The sequence below is a fragment of the Barbus barbus genome (genome assembly GCF_936440315.1).
Source record: "Barbus barbus genome assembly, chromosome: 28".
Classification (NCBI taxonomy): Eukaryota; Metazoa; Chordata; class Actinopteri; order Cypriniformes; family Cyprinidae; genus Barbus; species Barbus barbus.
In genome coordinates, this window is record NC_136756.1 from 7,791,130 (window position 1) to 7,806,953 (window position 15,824).

At 36.6% G+C, this 15,824-nt stretch overlaps 1 protein-coding gene across 1 annotated transcript; it reads right to left on the minus strand.

The window, feature by feature from the left end:
- Positions 1-1,910: 1,910 nt before the first annotated feature.
- Positions 1,911-15,247, minus strand: lgi3 (leucine-rich repeat LGI family, member 3; the record flags this gene model as incomplete). The annotated part of the gene is made up of 9 exons (XM_079382503.1): positions 1,911-2,640; positions 3,791-3,881; positions 4,104-4,268; positions 8,800-8,969; positions 9,244-9,315; positions 9,741-9,812; positions 11,902-11,973; positions 13,249-13,320; positions 15,036-15,247. 9 exons carry the CDS (start codon positions 15,245-15,247, stop codon positions 1,911-1,913), a joined length of 1,656 nt encoding a protein of 551 aa, XP_079238629.1.
- Positions 15,248-15,824: the final 577 nt, after the last annotated feature.

Sequence of the window (15,824 nt, forward strand, 5' to 3'; positions counted from 1 at the left end):
TTTTTCCTCGCAATTTAACGACTTTTTTTCTCGTAATTTAATGAGTTTATTCTCGACATTTTATCTCGGCTTTTTTCTCGAAATATAACGACTTTTTTCTCATAATTTAATGAGTTTATTCTCGTAATTTAACAATTTTTTCCTCGCAATTTAACAACTTGTTTTCTCGTAATTTAATGAGTTTATTCTCGACATTTTATCTCGGCTTTTTTTCTCGAAATGTAACGACTTTTTTCTCATAATTTAATGAGTTTATTCTCGTAATTTAAAAATTTTTTCCTCGCAATTTAACGACTTTTTTTTTCTCGTAATTTAATGAGTTTATTCTCGACATTTTATCTCGGCTTTTTTCTCGAAATATAACAACTTTTTTCTCATAATTTAATGAGTTTATTCTCGTAATTTAACAATTTTTTCCTGCAATTTAACAACTTGTTTTCTCGTAATTTAATGAGTTTATTCTCGTAATTTAACAATTTTTTCCTCGCAATTTAACGACTTTTTTTCTCGTAATTTAATGAGTTTATTCTCGACATTTTATCTCGGCTTTTTTTCTCGAAATGTAACGACTTTTTCTCATAATTTAATGAGTTTATTCTGTATTTTAACTTTTTTTTCTCGTAATTTAACAACTTTTTTCTCGTAATTTAATGAGTTTATTCTCGAAATGTAATGACTTATTTCTCGTAATTTAATGACTTTGTTCTTGAAATTTAACACTTTTTTTCTCATAATTTAATGACTTTTTTCTCATAACTTAATGAGTTTATTCTCAACATTTTATATTGACTTTTTTCTCATAATTTAATGAGTTTATTCTCAACATTTTATCTCATATTTTAATGACTTTAATCTCCAGATGTTTTTTTTTATTATTATTATTATTGTTTGGCCCTAATCCTCTTCCGTAATGAATAGACACAAGGTTAGAAACAGAAAGAAAAAAAGAAATTCCTGTACAAAGATAAACAGATATTTTTCAACTTTATTTTGTGACACATCACAAATGACATTTCCACCACAGTCATTTACTGCAATGCATGCTGATGCCAGCAGATGGTTTATAATGACCTACCAGTTAGTAATTGTTGTCCATTGTTGTCCAGAATAATCTGCATAGAAAATCCTTAAAGCAAAGCCTTAACAGTCAAGCTCAACTGAGTAACGAACATGAAACTTGCTATTTTTCTTAAGAACACAATATTCTTAAAGTATCTTCAGACATGTTCATGTTATGATGATACGCGAATCAGGGAGTAACAACTGTCTAAAATTATCATGCACCTTTTTGATATGTAACTGCTGAACAATGTACATCCTATCAAAGAAGCATGTAATCATTGCAATGCATATAGTAAATATTTAGGCTAGTGCTGTAAAACGATTAATCGCGATTAATCACATCAAAATTAAAAGTTTTTGTTTGCATAATATATGTGTGTGTACTGTGTGTATATTTATTATGTATATATAAATAGCTACAGACACGGTATATATTTAGAAAATATTTACATGTATATATTTATATTCATATTTAATTTATATATAAATATATTTAATATATAAACATAACATATTTTTCTTAAATATATCCATACATGTGTGTCTATTTATACATAATAAATATACACAGTACACACACATATTATGTAAAAAAACTAACATTTATTTTGGATGCAATTAATCGCGATTAATCATTTGACAGCACTAATTTAGGCTATTTAAAGACCTAAAAATGGGTAATCAGTTTAAAGTTTTAACATGTTTATTGAGTTGATGATGGCTTACACAGTATGAGTAGCCTATTTATCAATGATAGAATCAATTCATGTGTGAATGCAGATGTAGAAAACTGTGGAAGTTTTGCACTTCTTGGCATTTACGCACTTATACAAAACCTCTCCAGCTGCCTATTTGGCACTGAGATCCACCACTAGATGCTGGTAGGCCATGGTCTTTCCTTTAAAACTGGCCGCTAACAGAATATCCTTATTGTCAACAGAGACCAGGCTGAAGCCTCGAGGCGCAAGCATGTTGAGTTCCTGGAAGGGCTGGAATCTTTGGGTTAGCTCGTCCCACAAGTAGATCCGAGAGAAGGAATAATCGCTGCCCAGCAGAAGGTACTGCCTCACGCCGACGCTGAACGGATACACGGCCATTGAGCCCCGTGACGGCAGGGTTTGAATCTCTACGAAGCGCTGGTTGTCCCAGCGCAGGATCTTCGAGTCTCCTATGAAGCGCGTGAGGCAGAGATAAAGCACTTTTCGAATCCAGAAGTGCTTCACCATCTGCACATCGCCTGAATCGGTGATCTGAGAGTGGTAGGCAAACTGGCGTTGGCTGCGGTTCCACAGATACACCACAGGGGGCTGCGAGGAACTAGAGAGTATGAGGCGAGGTTTGCCGTCCACCTCTAGGAAGTCGATGTGAGTGTCTCTGTGCCAGGGATGGAGGGACTGGTGTGAGTAAAAGCCGTTACTGTTCCAGCGGTACAGACTTGTGGATCCGGCTTTAGAGCTGTCAACTACTGCAAAATACCAGTCTCCTTCAATCTGGAAAGTCTCGATGAAGTTGGGTTTACGGACACGGGTGGTGTCGATGTCCTGGATTTTGACGAAACGCAACGGACCTTCCTCCCATCTGACAACAACAACAGGATGTCATAATGATGTTCTGATGATGATGATAAGCACATGCAAACAGATACTATATGAACCTTTGGGTACTGAAATATTTTACCAAATAAAAGGTGCATTCAGTAGTTTGGTACTAATTTAAAATGTTTTACTGAGTCAACTGAATGAGATAAAGACTGTAGGCCTACTTATTATAGTTTTCTATAAAAAGTGTTTTAATTGGGCTATGTGGTGCGGGTCACGCTCTATGAAAGTTTATTTCCACAATGGAATAAAAATGTTAATTTTTCTCACATTTCCAAGTTTATGTCTCATAATTCTTACATTTTTCCTCAGAATTGCAAGTTGTAAACTCACAACTGCAAGTTTACGCCAAGGAATAAAACAATAAGAAGGTAAATAGGACACATTTTTCTTTAATCACACAATTCAATATTTTTTTCTCAGAATAGTGAGGTATAATATCAGAACTGTAACATGTAAACTTTGAATTGCAAGACAAAAATCTGAATTTTGAGTTTATATCTTGTAATTCTGACTTTTCTTCTCATAGTTGAAATAAAAAAGCCAGAATTGTGAGACAAAAAGTTGCTTTTGTGAGGTACAAACTCAGAATTGCCAGATATAATTGGTACAGACTTTTCTTATCAGAATTGTGAATTTATATCTTGAAAATCTACATTGTTTTTATCTTGCAATTCTGAGAAAAAAGTTAGAATTTGCGAGAAGGTCAGGATAGCTAGAAAAGGAAGTTTTTGTGAAATATTAACTCAGAATTGTAAAATATGAACTCTGATTTTTTTTTTTTTTTTCTCAGAACGGCAAGTTTATATCTCACAATTCTGACTGGGTGGATAGATTTGATGACAGAGGAAAGTAGTGATGCACAAGTTGCTTTTTTTTGGACCAGTAAAGGAATTAATTACTGTGTACATCACTAATTTACATAATTTACATAAAACTCACTGTTGTGGTCTCAGTACTTAAAGTATGTGAAGAATGGCGATGTTACCACTAAAAAAACTACTTACTGCACCTTTAGTAAAAGTAAAAAAGTAAATAAAAATGTATTTAGGGTTAATTCTGATAATACACAAAGTATATCCACAAAATATTTGAGCCTCCACAATAGAGTCTAGTGCACATAGACATACTTGTAGATGTGGGATCCTCCAAAGAGCTGAGCCACAACCATGTAGAGAGTGTTGTTGATAACCACAGGTTTACAATACACAGCAGAACGAGCTGGAATACACATACATTAGTATTTGTAACTGAATGGAGCTACATTTTAAACATATAACAAAGGAATCCTGATGCATTTTGAGTAATGATTTAATACTCCAGAGCAGGGGTTTCCATCCTCTGCAATATTCACATAATTGTCTATGGAAATTTCTATTTTTATTAGTTCTATTAAATCAAGTAATAAAAACTCCACTTACAGCTTTGTAGTTTTTGACTTACATGTGATGTTGTAATGTGTCTTGAAAAGCATGTCCACGTGATCCCAAATGAACACGGTGCAGACTCCAGTGTTGGGCTGAGCGAAAACTACATACTGGTCATCGCTAAACTCGTATGACTCCACAGACAGGGACTGGAATGAGTATGTCTCATATACAGCAAAATCTGGATTAGAAGAAAATTTCATATCAGAGCCAGTGTATATAGTCTATATTTTAAAGGGGTTATGAAATGGAGAATCAAATGGTTCTTGATAGTACACATATAAGACTTTACTCTGAAATAAAAACAAACATGTAAGTTTCAGAACTCAAAACTAGTTTCAATGATAAATTATGCATTTCTACCCTTCTAAAACACCAGGATTTGAAAAGGGGATAATCGTTTCATCATGATTTTCCTTGAAGCGTCATTAACATGCGTCATCTTCGTATGTAATCAAGGAAGCATGTTCTGAACAACTCATCTCTATCCATCAATCACAAGATGTCGAGTAAAACCATCAAACTCAGATGTTGTTCTGTCAGTGGATGTAAAGAAACTGCACATCCAAAAACTTTGCATAGCCTTCCTAAAGACCCAAGCATTAAAAAATGGATTTTTAATCTTGCAGTGTGTTTGTTATAAACATCAAACCAGCGTGTGTAACACTATTAATACTCAAGCATATCGTTGTTTGAGTGTTACTAATAAAACTAGTGAATAGCCAGATCAGAAATATTTCCTTAAGTTTAATATTTTTATTATAGTTTATGTTGCTGTTGTGTTGTTTCAATTTCTTCTGCCTCAGGATCTGATTCAGACTCAAACATATATGGCTCTGTCACATCGGTTGCCATCTCTATCATAAAAACACACAACATGTTGTAAATTAAGGCTGGATATGGTGCAATGAAGTTAGCCAATCACAGCAGTGGCCAGTTACTTCTGTTTTTGATAGAGGTAACACCACTTCAAATTGAGCGTTGTTTGCAGAAAGTTAGACATTTTTAGTGCCATAAAAAACATTGTAAACTTTACAAATAAATTTTGAGATACATAATATAAAACTCTGAAACTGCATTTCGTGATACCTTTAAAATATCCTGTGGTGTAACAAACAGATATTCCATGTAGACTTTGAATTACTATGAATTTTTGTATAATGCATGTGCAGTAATTATGGAAAAATGAGAAACGTTTTGTTCAAAACTTTTTAGATGGATAATAGCATGTCACAACACAGGACATGTCACAGAAATCCAGATACAATACATGGCCAAAATAATGTGGACCTTTAATTTTAATTACAGCCTTCTCTGTAGAAAACCCCCGTATATGCTGTTTTACAGGTTAGGCATGTTTTGAAGCACGGCAGCTGGTTTGAGCTGGTTTAAGCTGGTCTTTAGTTGGTCATGAGCTGGTCCTGAGCTGGTTATAAGCTGGTTATGAGCTGGTCCTGAGCAGGAGCTAGTTGGACCAGCACATAACCAGTTTAAACCAACTCATAACCAGCTGCCATGCTTCAAAACATACCTAACCAGCATACAGTATGCTATTTTGTTCATCAGGGTTCTTCTTGATGTTAGAACATGGATGCAGAAAGAACTTTCCTCCTCAGAGGTGTTCAGTGGGGTCCACGTCTGGGCTTTGTGGGGGCCAGTCCGTAGTCAACCATTTCTTTAAGATCCGTCCCCAAACCGCTGTCACAAAGTTGAATGCACAGAATTTTCTAGAATGTCACTGGATAGAGTGCTGCAGGAATAAGTCCTGAAACTCGGAAACAACTCCACATTTAGCATTTCTGGTTCCATCATTCTGAATTCAATGGGTTTTTGAATGGGCTTTAGGTGAAATGCCTGAAATAAGGCATGTGGTTAAAATCTGCTTAAGATATGTTAATATTTTATTCTATGGCAAGTGGCTACAGAGATAGTTGGGGACGTTAAATGCTATAATGCCAAACAGTAAAACTCGTGTATTCACCAGTCCACTTTCAAAACCTTGTTGTGTTTATAATCACGCTATCATTGAAAGAGCTATCCAGAGATTAATGGTGGTGACGCTGTCACGCGTTCATAGTAAAGTTCATTAATATGTGACCCTGGACCAGAAAACCAGTGTAGCGTTTGGACCAATCAGACACATTTATTCATTATATTTAATGAATAATCCAGCAAACCCTCTCATCCAACAAACAGTCTGTGAGGGTCTATGGACCCTTCCCCCCAAAAGAGCACCCTAAAGGGCTCAGTTACCAGGGCAACCATCTGATAAGACTGTTTTATTGCTCAAAAGTATGTGAGAGGTGACGTGCCGTAAGAACGGACCCGTCTGAAACCCACGCACTGCCCATACAAACAAAACTTTCCTCCTTGTCACTCATAGACAAACCTTTCTACTGATAAACATGCATCCCAGGACATTGTGTGTACGATGTTAACTATCTTGTATAGTGTCTCTTGCATTGTATTTTGTTTTATGCATGCTTTATGAGTGAAGTACTAGTTAAGGTAACCCCACCTATATCGTGTCTCCTACCAAATTAATGCTCATTTGATGATGCACACTTGGTGTACACCACCTTCTCATAGAATGCCAGGTGTGTGTGTAATTTAATCAAAGTATAGACTGCCAGAGCCTTTCGAACCATGCTCTCAGACAAAGGGCCATAAAACCCCCCAATATTTCCAGCCTCCCGCTTGGAAATTCAGCCTTTTTCATTGGTCAAGCCCATTCTGAAAGGTGTGACTCTTCCCTGACTTTAAAGGGCTCACACACAGGTCTGCCCTTCTTCTGCAAAATCTTCCGATTGCTGCCCGTATGGTTGGACTCATGGAGCGCCAGGCCCCAACATAGAGCCACGTGCGGTCTCCACAGCCTGGGGAGATGGCTCTTGACTACAAAGAGTCAGACTAATACCACTGGAGTTCATCTTCACTCAGTCCTGGAATTCACCATCATGGAAATGCACTCGCTCAGACATTTCTCTCTCCCTGCTCCCGGAAGTCTCTGCATCTTCATCTATGGATTGAGCCTGCAATTCCACTGCGGCCCACAGGGCCAACAGGTCCCATTTTACACCCAGCCATGTGCTTACTCAGGAGAGATGACTCTCTCAACCCCAACAGAGTCAAGAACAACCTCAGAGTTTCAAGAGATTGCAACTTCGGCCATGGAATGAAACCATCCAGACCTTCTTCAGAAGCTTCACGGGACTCTCGTTCTCGGTGCAAGTATCCAAATGCAAGTATCATTCCTTTCACCACACAGAGGTTTGTTGTAAGCTATTGTATTGCTTTGAATTAGAGACTGATGGTTCTTTCAGATGGTCAACTCAGCCTCATTTCCCCTGTTTCTGTCCGGTTTCATTCATCCAGTCTCACTTATCCTTCCCATGTACCATGTATGTGTGATGTGTGTGTGTGTGTATATGTATGTGTTTGTTTAGTTTAGTTTAGTTACAGTATGTGTTTGTGATTTAGTTAATAAAACTTTGTGCACAATACATATGAGTATTTGTTTCTGATTCCCTGCTTGCAACAAAGTCAATTTAACGATCTCGATCTTGTTACATGCTTTGAGTGGTACTGTACCTTAAAAAAAGGGTATTTCTCTTACCCTAGAAATTAAGATTTCTTTGAATTCATAAATAATCAATACTGAGCATTCACTAGATGACCTGATCAATTGATTGTACTGTAAGCTCTGCTTTATCAAGCTAATTCTATTTATTTATCCAAATATTATAATTAATTATAAAGAGTTATGATTAATTATTAATATTCCCCCTTGAGCTAAGATTACTACACCAGTCATAAGGGTCATTTTTTTCGATCTGAAAGCTGAATACATAAGCTTTCCATTGATGTATGGTTTGTTAGGATTGGACAATATTTGTCTGAGATACAACTATTTGAAATTCTGGAATCTGAGGGTGCAAAAAAAAATCAAAATACTGAGAAAATTGCCTCTAAAGTTGTCCAAATTAAGTTCTTAGCAATGCATATTACCAATCAGAAATTAAGTTTTAATATATTTACAGTAGGAAATTTACAAAATATCTTCATAGAACATGATCTTTACTTAATATCCTAATGATTTTTGCCATAAAAGAAAATCTATAATTTTGACCCATACAAGGTATTGTTGGCTATTACTATAAATATATCCCAGTGACTTAAGATTTAGGCTTCAAAATTAATAAACGGTTGTGTTCATGAAAATTATTTTGATGAACAAAATGTGTGAGAATCATATATTTTTGTTGGTCATAGAACTTATCTTCATTGGCTTTTTATCAAGGGAACCAAAGTGATGCTAACTTCTGGGTTGGCCTACAACTGGAGTCTGGGATTAAAGAGGATACCCACATACTTTTGGTAATATGGTTTATCAACGCGACCAGTTCGTGCGTATTTTACGAGGTGGCTAATTCGTACGATTTGCCTAAACCCCAGTGACGGGTAGGTTTAGGAGCGGGGTTAGGTGTAGGTCATTCGTACAAATTCATACGAATTGGCAACTTGTAAAATACGTACGATTTAAAAATCGTATGAATTTGTACGAATTAGCCACCTCATAAAATATGTATGAATTGCCGTGAGATCGGGCTGGGTTTACATGTTTTACAGATTTAGAAATATCACTATTGGATTTCAACTGGATTTCAGCCACCTGTCTCAAATAACACGTGTTACGGTCTGAACTGGCTCACCTGCGCTAATGCAGTTGAAGTCACGTGGTGTAAGGTCATGGATGCGTCGACCCTGGAACTCAAAAGGACTGGCGCAGTACATGGCGGGAACTGAGGTGTTGGTCTTCTCCATCCAGTCAACCAGCCATTTGATCTTACAGTCACAACGGAACGAGTTCCCTCGCAGGTCTCTGTGAGTGGTTTTCATGGGATCCATGGAAAATTTGAGAATTATTTTTTTTCATTCAGTTTTGTGAAGAAATATATACATTTTTTATTTCTAAATAAGCTGATTTAGCTTCAGTAGAGTCAATGCAAAATAAAATCTAATTATTTTATTTGGGAAACATTTTGACTTTACAATGCTTACTATTTTTCACATAAATGGGTCTGTATATATGAAAAGAAAAAGCTTGTTTTAGTAAGAGTCTCTCACAGAGGAATATTTGGGAATCTGGTACATACAGGTCAGTGAGGATGTCCAGCTGTTTGAAGAGATCTCTGGGAAGAACCTGCAGGTTGTTGTTGGACAGCGACCTGACATGGAGAAAATTCAAACCAGAGAGACATAACATGATCTATTTATCATGATGGACTGCAGATGCATCCCTCCATTCTTTATTCTAGTCTATAAGGTACAATAACTAACACATTACAGTGTGATTTAATCTTGAATACACTGTAAAAAAAAATTTCAACTTAAAATAATTTGTTACCCCCGCTGACTTAAAATGTTTAGTCAACTTAAAAATTTAAGTTACACAATGTTGATTTAAAGGACAACTGGAATATTTTAGCTGATGAAACTAAAAATTTTAAGTAAGTGGGATAACAAATCATTTTGAGTTGAAACAACTTTTGTTTCTTTCTTTTTTACAGTGTATTGAAGACTGGGCCATATAAAAGCTTTTTTAATCAATACACTGATAATTGATTACGTCATAGGCAGATGCAATACATACAGATGTGTCAGAGACTTCAGTCCTCTGAATGTGTGCTTTGACAGGGTTTGGATGTCGTTGTTCTCAATAAATCTGTAAAGAAGAAAAAAAGAGAATATGGGAATTAAATGAGCCATTCTTGTAAATTAATTCAACCAACAACTCATTGTCAGACAGCTACAAAATTAAATATTTGTAAATATGATATTTGCAGGTGAACTCATTAAAATTATTTGTGTGCCATTTGAGAGAGAAGATAAAAGATTAGGACAGGGATATTAATCAAATGGCATATTTTCTCCCCTTATAATAAACAGTAAGGATGCAAAAGCATGCTGCCTGATGGATTCATGAGTCACAGCGTTCAGGAAGACGAAGCCTGCCTGCCTCCATCTGCAAACCTTGCCGCATTTGCTTTGTTATAGCTTTTAGCTTAATGACTCTGAGGTTGTGGGCGTTTTCATTAATGCTAAAAGCTTTCTGCAATAGCAACTCCTCCACCCCCTCTCTTTTATCTCATTCACCCGCTTTCTGCAGTCATTGAGCTGCCAATGCTTGCGTCTGAAAGACAACGCTACCTGAATCTTAAGAAGGACTCAGAAGAAACTGCACAAAGATGAGAGACACAGATATGCACGCACAAGTCTCGCTCAAAGATGTCTTTTTAATACCTGGAGAAAGATATTAATATACCAGTTCATCTCAGTGGCTTTCAAAAAATATTTGATTTAAATCATCCTTTTTTAAGAGGTGTCACGTCTGCTATTATATAATAAAATACAGTGTTGGGGAAGGTTACTTTTCATAAAAAATATCTAATTGTGTTACTTAGTTACTCTTTATGGAAAGTAATGTGTTACGTTACTTTTGCATTACTTTTTGTCACTTGGGCTAGGCTTGCTTATTTGTTTATTAATAACAAAAAATCCAAAAGTTATATTTCTGGCAACTGTAAAGACCCTTTCACACCAAAAGTGAAATGAATAAGTCTCAGCCTGATGAATAAGCATCACCATGGGGACGGGAGAGATGTCAGTGAATAAATGGGAAAATAAAGTAACCAGCATTACTTATTTGAAAAACTAAGTTGGATATTTTGTTGTAAATTAGAAATGAATGTGCTTTACCAGTTACTTGAAAAAAAGTAATCCGATTACGTAACTTGCGTTACTCAGTAATGTGTTACCTCCAACACTGATGAGATGTTTGCAGCATACTGTCAGTCCTTTGTCGTGTGCGTCATGTGTTCCCGCCTCTTGTGTCCATATTTGGTTTGTTTCCTGTCCTTGTTTAATGTGATTATTAGTTAATACTTGTCCAGCTGTGTTTGTCTCATTATCTATGATTATCCTGTGTATTTAAGTCCTGTCTGTTCAGTTTGATTTCGTCTGGTCTACTCGTTACTCCCCGGTGTTCCTGTCTGTGTCAGCCTTGCGCTGCCTTGTTTGGATTTATTAAAGACTGTTATCTTGAGTTACATCCTCGTCTGTGTGTTCCTCATTCATCCCTGCTGTGAGCACCGTGAGACATACAATATTTGTTGGTTGAAAAAGTGATTTATTTAGAATGCACAAACCCAAAAGGGTAATCAAATTCTACAACTGACAGTGAAAGGAAAGTAAAAAGAATGAGAGGAAGACTGGAAGAAAAAAAAGAGGAGTTTAGCCTACCAGAATTCTCGAGAAGGCAAGACTTATTTAGTTATTTCATAGTTTGGTGTTGTTGGGAGAGCTATTGTGCCACATTGTCTCATATCAATGAATGTTCTGACAGATAATCATTGTCAATGGATGTGCAAATGTTCTGTTTTAAACATTTAATTTAACTTGATTTTATAAGACAAAATATTATGAACATTACATGTCTGGATTATAATGAGCGAACACTTTCAAAACCTTGAGGAGATGCTCTAGAAGCTTTCTCTTAATTTATATTTCTTTGTACAGAAAACGGCATATTTTTAGCTCCGCCTTTCATTTATGTGAGCAAAAGCCAGTGTCTAAAAAAGATCAAAATAAATCACTTAAAATGCAACAGAAGACATTCTGAAACATCTAATCTGTCCATCTGTTGGGCAAGTGATCAATCCACCCACCCATCAACCCACTCCTCCTCTATCCTTCAGGCCAACCATCGATTAGGCCATCCATCCATCCATCAAGCAACATGGAAACATACTCACAGGTACTGCAGATGTCCAAGACCGGCAAAAGCATCATCAGAAATCAGTGAGAATGTGTTTGAGTTCAACAGCCTGTGCAGAACAAAAAGAAAGACACCAAGATAAGACCTTGCACTTTCATTGAGCTGAACATTTTTCATACATTTTAGACAGGTTTAGACGTTCTTAGGGTCAGTACTATTTTACTGCTGTAAAGAAGTACATTTATTTTGATGTGTTGACTAACATACTAAAGCACATGTAAAGTACTTGACTATAAATGTATAAGCAGCATGTTATTCGCTATCATATTTAAAGATCATATATTTTAAATGCACTAAATTGCAACTTCATCCATTCAAATGTGTAATTACAAACATGATATAAAAGTTTTAATAGAAATGACATTCAAGTATATTTTAGTTTATCATAAATCTTGTAATTACATTTAGCAGTGCACTTTTAACCATATATATATAAGATATACTTAAGTCCTACTTAAGTGGATAAGAAAAGCACAATTAAGTTCTTATAAAATGTAATATTTCTGCAATAAGTACTCTTTTTATGCTAAAGTGTACTTTTTTTACAAAAGGCAAGGACTTATAATAATCATCTATGAGACAAGACATTGTGTTCAAATGTGACAGGAGTTAAAATATAATGTTTGAAACGGTGTATTTTAATTATTCAGTGCAATGTCTTACCCTGTCTCTAATAGATCAGAAACACTGAAAGGCTGCATTGCCTGAAAGATCACCATGTAAATCCATTATCACTGCCTTTGGAGTTTATGAATCCACAATAAATTCCTGTGGCTGAAAGCACATCTTGCCTATTGGTCTCAAATATCAGACACACTGCAAAGCACACCGTCTTCATGGCATTTACTGCTATATGCAAATGACTTCAGCAAGGAACAGAACGAGAAGTACAGATATTACTGCTGACAGTGGATTAGTGTCTGTACACAAACAACAGCATATTTTCACACAGAAACATAGTTTAAATGTTGCATTTAACCTTTTTTATATTTATTATACTACTATATTTTACAAAGCATTGCATATCTGATATTGCAGGCCGTTTTTAATTTGTTTACTGATTCAGTGACTGAAGAACTGGCATGCTGTCATTGGAAAACAAACTTCTCTCTTGTGACTTTCTCACACACACAGAGGGAGGACAGAAACGCTGTTGTTGTGTGAGTGTGGGCAGTCTGTAAATGGAGGGTCTGTCACTGATACACATCACACTACACACTGCTCAGACATGCAGCTGACAAACACTACAATCCTCACACTTTTTTTCACACACAGGCCATAATAAGAAAATGCAGAGGAGGATCATTGTGCATTTGGTACTTACAGGAACTGCAGTAGGTGCATGTGAGAAAAAGCTCCTTCAGGAATCTCTGTGAAAGCAGCATTCACCATAGTCCTGATAGAAGAGCAGAAACCACCATCATAATCATTATCATTATCATCATCATCATCATCATCATCAGAGCCCGGTCTCATGAAAATGCATATAAATAGTACGCCAAATAAAAGCAAAAACTCATAGTATGAAGAATTGACTTTGGCGTACATATGATGCGCATCTACCCCACAACCCTAATTCAACCCATCCCGTAGCATATACACGCCAAAGTCCATTTTTGTGCATCAATACCACAAGTTTTTGTTTTTATTTGGCATACTATTTATATGCATTTTCATGAGACCTGCTTGGAGCCATCATCATCACAAATATAGTTGCTGTTACAGTCATCTTAAAGTAAAGACTCATGAGTTCAGAAAAATGTCTTTATAACATCTGAAAATCTCAGTTTAGAAGACTCTCATTTTAAGTCTAGATTTTGTTTTTTACATTTTCTGAACACATTATGAATGATGCTTTCCTGTGCAAAACCACCATAATGTTAAGACGTTTAGGGTGGTTGCTATTTTCTCCATGCGATTTTTATCATGTTGAGTTTCAAGGGTGTTCTGTATGCATTTATTTAGTATGTATTTAATGTTTAATACTTACTAGCCACTATTATTATTATGAATAATTTAGGAGAGGCACCACTTTTTCCCAATGTTTAAAAGTCATTTCAGTCTAATTCTGAGCAGTTATGTTTGGCCTTTTTCTTAAACCGTTGCTCTGCACACCTGAAAGGATCTCACAAATCAATTATTAGAAAGTAGGACACAGATCTTCCTTCCTTCTTATATTCTCAGTATGAAAATAAGGGCACCATCAGCATGCAAAACTCTCTATATTACTCAGTTAACATGAAATCTAAATCAAAGGCCTTTAATAATACTTTCTTCAGAATATATACATAAATATGAATAAACCTGAATGAACCTGGTTACATAAGTCTTTATAAATGAATGCCTTCTCTGCAAATAGTATCTAATAAAATACAGTGTAATTGTGTGATAACGTCAGTGAACTATAAAACACAGAGAGGGGAAAAATCTTGAGACAGCTGATGAAATAAATGGTATCTGCGGTTATGTTCTCCCAGAGGATAATAACCGTGTATGTGGTGAGGTTTCTGTGGTTTAGTCTCTACAGCAGATGTAAGCTGACTGAAAAAGAGCAGCATATAGACTTCACCTCATTTTCTGTCAGCTCAGCAAGCTGATTTCTGTTTATCTGTCTAGTAGTCAGCTTAAAGGAATAGTTCACCAATACGAGACTCTCAGAAAGTAGTCCATTCGACTCCATTATATATGCATGATAGTCTTCTCAAGCCATTGTTCACTAATAATTCCCTTCCACTGCAGCTTCGACAACAAATGTGGCACCAAAGGTGAAAAAGAAATGTCAATGACTAACAAATATCAGGTTGGAATATATATGGCAACATATAGAGTCAAAACGATTACTTTATAATGTTTTGTTGTCCTTTTTTTTTAGCTTTACAGGACAAAAACTGCCACTTTATGGAAATTAGGGCTCTATTTTTTTCTTCAGACTTCTTTATGATTGTGTTATAATCACATAAACCCTTATGTCACAAGGAAGGACGTCACTTGACAGGTGGCATAATGGCCAAATGGTTTATAGGCAAGACAATGATAATATAATTTTTTATGAGCAACTTTCCCCTATTTGAATATGAAGAAATAGGTACACATGATCTTTGGAGTACTCACAGGGAGATGATTCCTGGCGGGAAACTCTTGGGAATGGCTTTGGTGTCCACGCAGAAGGCACTGTCTTTCGTACAGGAGCAGGTGGCTGGACATCGAGGGATTTTGGGAGCCCTGCGGCCCACCGTCGTCCCAAACATACAGAGAAGTAGCACACAAACAGACAGCCGCCAATCTAGCCATCGTGGGGTCGATCTGGGCCTTGCTTCCACCATCTTCCACCTTCTCTTCTCCAGCTTGAGTTGTCTCAGTCAAGAAACACAGACGGCTGGATGTTCCTGGTTTCTGTCCGTCCCTATCACGAAAACTGCTAGAGAAGAAGATCCAGGGTGTGAATGAGAGACTTGGGGAGGTGTTAGGCTCAGAAGAGATGGGCACAGAGAGAGTGGGCAGTGACTGGTGTTCCCTGGGTGAGTGTATGAGGGTGTATTTGATTTTCTCAGTGTTCTCTGCAGTCTCTCTCTCTCTCTCTGTGGTGCAACTGTCAGAGCACAGGCTGCAGGAGCGTATCAGCCAGCGCTGCTCTGCACACGCTCAGCCTCAGACCGACCAGAGTGCAGCAACACTGACACTGAATTATTAACAGTCGCATGGACTAACACTTAAACTGCAGCAGGGAACACAGCAGAGAAAGTAGTATAATGGGGAGGTTGAACCAAGATGAAGAGGCAGGGGTGATGGACCGGTCAGTGGAGGTTATACTAAATAATGTACTACTGATGTGCTGCATGTTTCAAAGTGAAGCATGGCACTGTGTTCACATGAACAGCTCGTTTACAGTAAAAGAAGCAA